At 45.5% G+C, this 5788-nt stretch overlaps 1 protein-coding gene across 1 annotated transcript in view; it reads left to right on the forward strand.

Annotated features, from left to right (window-relative positions):
- Positions 1-5788, forward strand: part of LOC106813443 (S phase cyclin A-associated protein in the endoplasmic reticulum-like) — a 14706-nt gene that overhangs the window by 3462 nt on the left and 5456 nt on the right. Inside the window, exon 2 of the mRNA XM_014817573.1 lies at positions 5150-5724. Within this exon, the coding sequence (XP_014673059.1) occupies positions 5150-5724 (575 nt within the window). The remainder of the gene's footprint in view (positions 1-5149; positions 5725-5788) is intronic.

The raw sequence follows: 5788 nt of genomic DNA on the forward strand, positions 1-5788 counted from the left end.
GATCCCTGTTAAGCTGGTCGTTTACACTATCGATTTTTGTCAGCAAAATCGTTGCCGATTGCAGTAGCGTATGTGGCCAGACGTTGGCCGGGGGCGGCTGAACGTTGAATCCGCAGGAATTTGGATGGAAGGTTGAATGGCGGGGGGTGTGAGGTGCTGTTGTTGGTGTCACTATCGAATTTTTGTCAGCAATCGTACATTAATTTAGTCGTACTTGCCGTCTCCCAGGTGCCCCCACTGATCTCTATAAATAACTTTATGTTATTTATAAAGATCAAAGTGGGTGTACCCCGGATGTAGATTGCAGCATGCAGTAGCTGAACACTGCAGTGGAAGTTGGAGAATGGAGGAAGAGGACAGTATGTGCGTTTATTAGTACAGTCAGTAGAGGATAGTAGCGTATCACGCTGAAAGTTATTTAAAGCCCAATTAGATTTATCTTAGCAATGCTTGACAACACACTTGGATATGATTGGCAATGCTTGGCAACACTTGGCAATGCTTGACAACACTTAGAAATGATTGGCAATGAATTCTTGGAGACACTTGGAAATGCTTGGGAACACTTTGCAATGATTGGCAACACTTGGCAATACTTTGAAATTCTTGACAACAATTGACGAAATCGCCAACATGTGGCAACATTTGGCAATGTAGCTTGGCAATGCTTGGCAACATCTGAAAACACTTGGCAACACTTAGCAATAATTTGCAACACTTTGCAACACTTGGCAATGCTGAACAGAAATTGGTAAAGATTGACAATGCTTGGCAACATTTGGCAATGCTCAACACCACTTGTAGCGCAGCTTAGCAATACTTGGTAACTTTGGCAAGCACTTGGCAACATTTAGAAATACTTGACAACACTTACCAATGTTTAGCAACACTTAACAATACTTCGCAACACTTACCCCTATTTAATAAAACTTAGCAATACTTGACAACACTTAGCAATGTTTGGCAACACTTAACAATACTTTGCAACGCCTACCCATCTTTGATAACGCTATAAGCAATAATTGACAACAGTTAGCAATGCTTAAGGACTGGCAACATTTGGCAGCACTTAGCAATGCTTAACAATCTTAGTCAAAAATACTTTTTTGATTGTTTTAACGTGATTGACCCTAGAAAATGTTAACCATATAAAGTCACTGTGACCACAACTCTTATCAGTTTATTATGAGACCCATTTAAAATTGCTTGTCTATTGCTTTTGGGACTCGGCAGTGATATGTGTCTATTATGTTAACATTTCTAAGAAGTGCTCATCGTTGTCCACTCTTGTGCTGCTCTTATTATGAACAAACGCACTTGTTTCTCCCGCAGGAGGTTATAATGATGTTGGAGAACTGCACACGAGATTTTAAGTCACTGATCGAATGGCTGAACCTTAAGAGAGCCTATGAAGATGCAGATGAAGAGAACAGGTACATGAGTGGCCCATCGTGTCAGCAAGATTTTTATTAATTTTACCGTATCTTTAATATCAGGAGTTAATAATGACAAATTTTGTCAAAATGACAAAATGACAAAATTTTTCATTATTAACTCCTGTTAATATGTATATCATAATACCAGGAGTGTATAATCATAGTGTTTATATTATACACGCTTGATAATAGTATATCATGTATCACAATTTGTGACGGTAGATGGCGCTATAAACGCTTAGTTTTTTTAGCGATGACGTTGGCAATAAATTGGTTACGCAGCGTTCAGAAATTTTTTTTATAACTTTATTACGCTATAGACCTTATATCGGCAGTGTGGGGAGAAAATAGCAATTTTGCATGAAACGAGCCAGAGTAGTTTGACACCACACACTGTTACCTGAGTGTCGTGGTATTTTTGGAAATGTTTGAATTGTGTTAGGCATCGCTTCTCGGCCTTTTGGCTAAGATCAAAGTGTAGTATCTGTTCTTATCAGCTTAATATCTGATACGTCCCCTACCGGGGACCAGAATATTAAACTGATTTTTGGCATTGGGAGGTGAGGTCAGTGCTTGCACTCCCACCTCCACGGGTTGGTCTGGTATTGCAGTACCTCCAGAATCGGCCCACTCCCCTTGGGGAGAAAAACATAATCAAAAGACATGTTGCTTTAATAAGTTTTGTAACAGAACTATGTTTCTTATAGTGGTACTTCTGTTTATGTGTATCTGTTATCATGTTAGCTGTTATAATATAGTAAGTGTTCATAATGGTTGTTTCCTATAGAGATATAGTAAAGTTTTGATGGTAAACCTTCCCTCACTCCGTGTGCGGGTAATTCCGATGTGCCTGATGTGCCTTCGTAGTGCTAACAATAGTAACATGGTGCCATGGTTACAGACCGACTTCCCTTGCCTGGGAGGTGAGAAAGCTGTCCCCAGGGAAAAGCCTGAGTGAGAAGAAGGCGGCGCAGGTTGGGTTACCGGGGAGCCCCGCTCAGAGGCGACTTAACTTTAGCACTCCACCGAACCGCAGGTTAGTGCCTGGCTACGACACACTCACGTACTTACTACAGTACATTAGTGTTTGGTCATGACACACTCAGCTACTCACTACAGTACATTAATGCCTGGTCATGACACACTCATCTACTCACTACAGTACATTAGTGCCTGGTCATGACACACTCAGCTACTCACTACAGTACATTAGTGCCTGGTCACGACACACTCAGCTACTCACTACAGTACATTAGTGCCTGGTCACGACACACTCAGCATACTGCACTACAGTAGCACTTAGTTTGTCTTAGCCGTTTCTCCGTCTGCCCTATGCTCTCTTTTGTTAAGACTCATGTTAATCTCCCCAGTCTCCTGCTTCTCTTTCCCATCTTGAATTGTCTCCCATGCTTCCGATCTGTTACGCCATCCCCTCACCAATTCCTCAACCTCGAGTCAGTATGCATATACTGGTTTTCCATGCTGTTTTGCACTGACAGTCCTGAGAGAGAGAGGCAAGGCGAGCCCACCTCCACAGAGAGGGGGCCGGCGCAGCTAACCGAAGACTGTAGCATCTCCGCGTCACCCAGGCTGCCTTGCGCCACCCCCCCACACACCCCACAGATGGCGCCTCTCACACGTATTAAAGACAGCCATGCCAACAACCTGCGTGTGGCTGCTGGTCAATCTGGTCAGGCAAACTATGCAGTAAGAGGGCACCACTAGTCAGGGTAAGCAGCCAGCCAGGCACTGCAGCAACAGGCGACCGCCCGAAGATGGGAGGCGAGCGGAAGCGAAAACAGGCTAGAGGGACCAGATCGGTGGAGTGACATCTGGATGCGAGTTCGGCGGGAGCGTGGCGGACAGAGTGAAGGCGCTTGCCACTGCGACGGGCCATTGTCAAGCCGCAGCCCGTCGCAACTACGGAAGGTGAGTCACACACCACAACTTGTATCAAATTCCCCCCCGCGACTCGAAAAAAAAAAAAAGGCCACGCCGCGGGTTTTCTGTATAAAGTCCACCAACATACGAATGCACTTACCACAACGTTTAGCACCCACGCAATCGACATCCTTACATATCATTACAATATACCCTAATCATGGGTCCAAAGCCTGGCAGTATGCTCTATATTTCGGCTCATGCACCCGGTCAGGTAATTTTTTTCGGGCGGCGTATAATACTCCTTTCATGGTAATAATATCGTCAACCTTTTGTGGGCTAATGCTTTTGCATAGATTATTTCACTAATATTAAACTGTGATGACACTATATTTAACTGATTATATCAAATCAGATGATGCACTAATATTAATGTATACCCCCCCACCTGACTCACGCAGCGTATCTCAAGAAGCGACGAGGCGTACCCCCAACCGTGAGCACAATGCTAGAATCCATGGTGCAGTATTATGTCGAATTAAGAAACCTTGCCCGTTTTATTTTGACTGATTCTTCCGTTTCCAAAGCTATCTCAAAGCGAGAGAGGTCGCAGCAATGCTGGTTACACTATCGACCTCCTTTTGCTCAGCAAAATCTGAATCTCACAAACCGATTCTCAAAGTCGCAAACACAATCAACCCGTCCCCAACACAACAATTCAGGGCCGCAATTCACGAATTGTGTTGCGCTGCTCGGAGACTCCGCGAGCCACAAGCCTCGACGAGTTGGCGAAATAGGAAACGTGTTCATTTTGCTCGACTCGATTCGTGAAATCGCAGAGTTGGATAAATCTAATTGGGCTTTAAATAACTTTCAGCGTGATACGCTACTATCCTCTACTGACTGTACTAATAAACGCACATACTGCCTCTTCCTCCATTCTCCAACTTCCAACTGCAGTGTTCAGCTACTGCAGTGCTGCAATCTACATACCGGGTACACCCCACTGATCTTTATAAATAACTATAAAAGTTATTTATAGAGATCAGTGGGGGTCACCCTGGGGACGGCAAGACGGAGAAATTAATCGGTACGATTTGCTGACAAAAATCGATAGTGTAAACAACAGCTCAACACCAACTTCTATTTGGGTCAAGTCGGGGGCAAAGTTGGAATCGCTTGAAATCGGCACGATTTGCTGACAAAAATCGATAGTGTAAACCCAGCTTAACAGGGATCTCAAGTCCGTTTTCGGCAAAAATACCAGATTTTCAACACTCATTATCTCAGCGTAGGAGCATCGTAGGGACAAGCAGTTTGTTTTATATTAGTAAGGTAGGAAAGCTGATCAATACTACCGCAAAGAATCGTCAAAATAAAACGGGCAAAGTTTCCTAATTCGACTAATACTGCATCATGGTTTTAGCATTTCACTGTTGTACGCTCTCCTTCTTAATACGCTCTTGATAATAACACACCATGCTTTCATTATAATTTTTCACTTGACAGGTAAGCCCGAGTTAGTTATAACAGCTGTTAATTCAACAGCCAACTAAGTTTTGATAATGAAATGAGTCAATAATTCATGTTTTCTCGCATTAAGTTCATCAGCTCCCATGATAATATTTGAGTAATTTTTATTTCATGATAAATCTACGTGAATAGGACGATCACATTCATCATGAACTAAAAATACTCTTATATCTTCACGAAAGTCCATAAACTCATTCCAAGCCAAACAATGTAATTATCGACCCATTTCAATATCAAGATAAAATTCCTCAGTTAATTCACATATTTCGAGACAGATGGCGTCACGACATTTGTTTCAGTGCTGGAGGACGACGAGGGCTGGGAGACAGTGCAGCGCAGCAAGCCGCGCCCGAAACCAACCAACGGCAGCGGCAAGGCACGACCGCTATCAGCCGGCGCGACGCCCGCATCCGTTACCGCGGCAACGAAACCGAGCGGGCGTGCCGCCGAGAAGTCGCAGTCCCACACGCGTGGCACGCGGTCCCGCGCCGCGGCCGCCTCACCCCTGCAGAGGGCGCCACCAGCTAGGAGACCGGCGTGGCAGCTGAATCGTCCGTCGCCGGCGGTGTCTCTGCCGACGCTGTACGCAGCGAAAGCGAGGCCGGACACGCTCGACCTGCCAGGGGGCGCCATGAGCGAGGCGCACAACGTGAGCCACCACCAGGAGGCGTTGCCGAAGGCGTCGTCGGTGCCTGCGCTCGCGACGAACGAGTCGTCAAGCCGACTGGCATCCTCCGAGTCGAGCGCAGCTTCCGTGCAGTCGCAGGATGCGGTTGCCGTGGCGACGGAGGACCAGGTGGAGCAGGGGACGATCGCGAGCACGCGAGATGGTGACAATTACTCGCTAGAGATGAACATGCTGCTTGATGCAAGGGTGAGTTCTCATGGTTAATAAGAGAGAGAGAGAGAGAGAGAGAGAGAGAGAGAGAGAGAGAGAG

Source organism: Priapulus caudatus, unplaced genomic scaffold, assembly GCF_000485595.1.
Source record: "Priapulus caudatus unplaced genomic scaffold, Priapulus_caudatus-5.0.1 Scaffold774, whole genome shotgun sequence".
NCBI classification, from domain to species: Eukaryota; Metazoa; Priapulida; class Priapulimorpha; order Priapulimorphida; family Priapulidae; genus Priapulus; species Priapulus caudatus.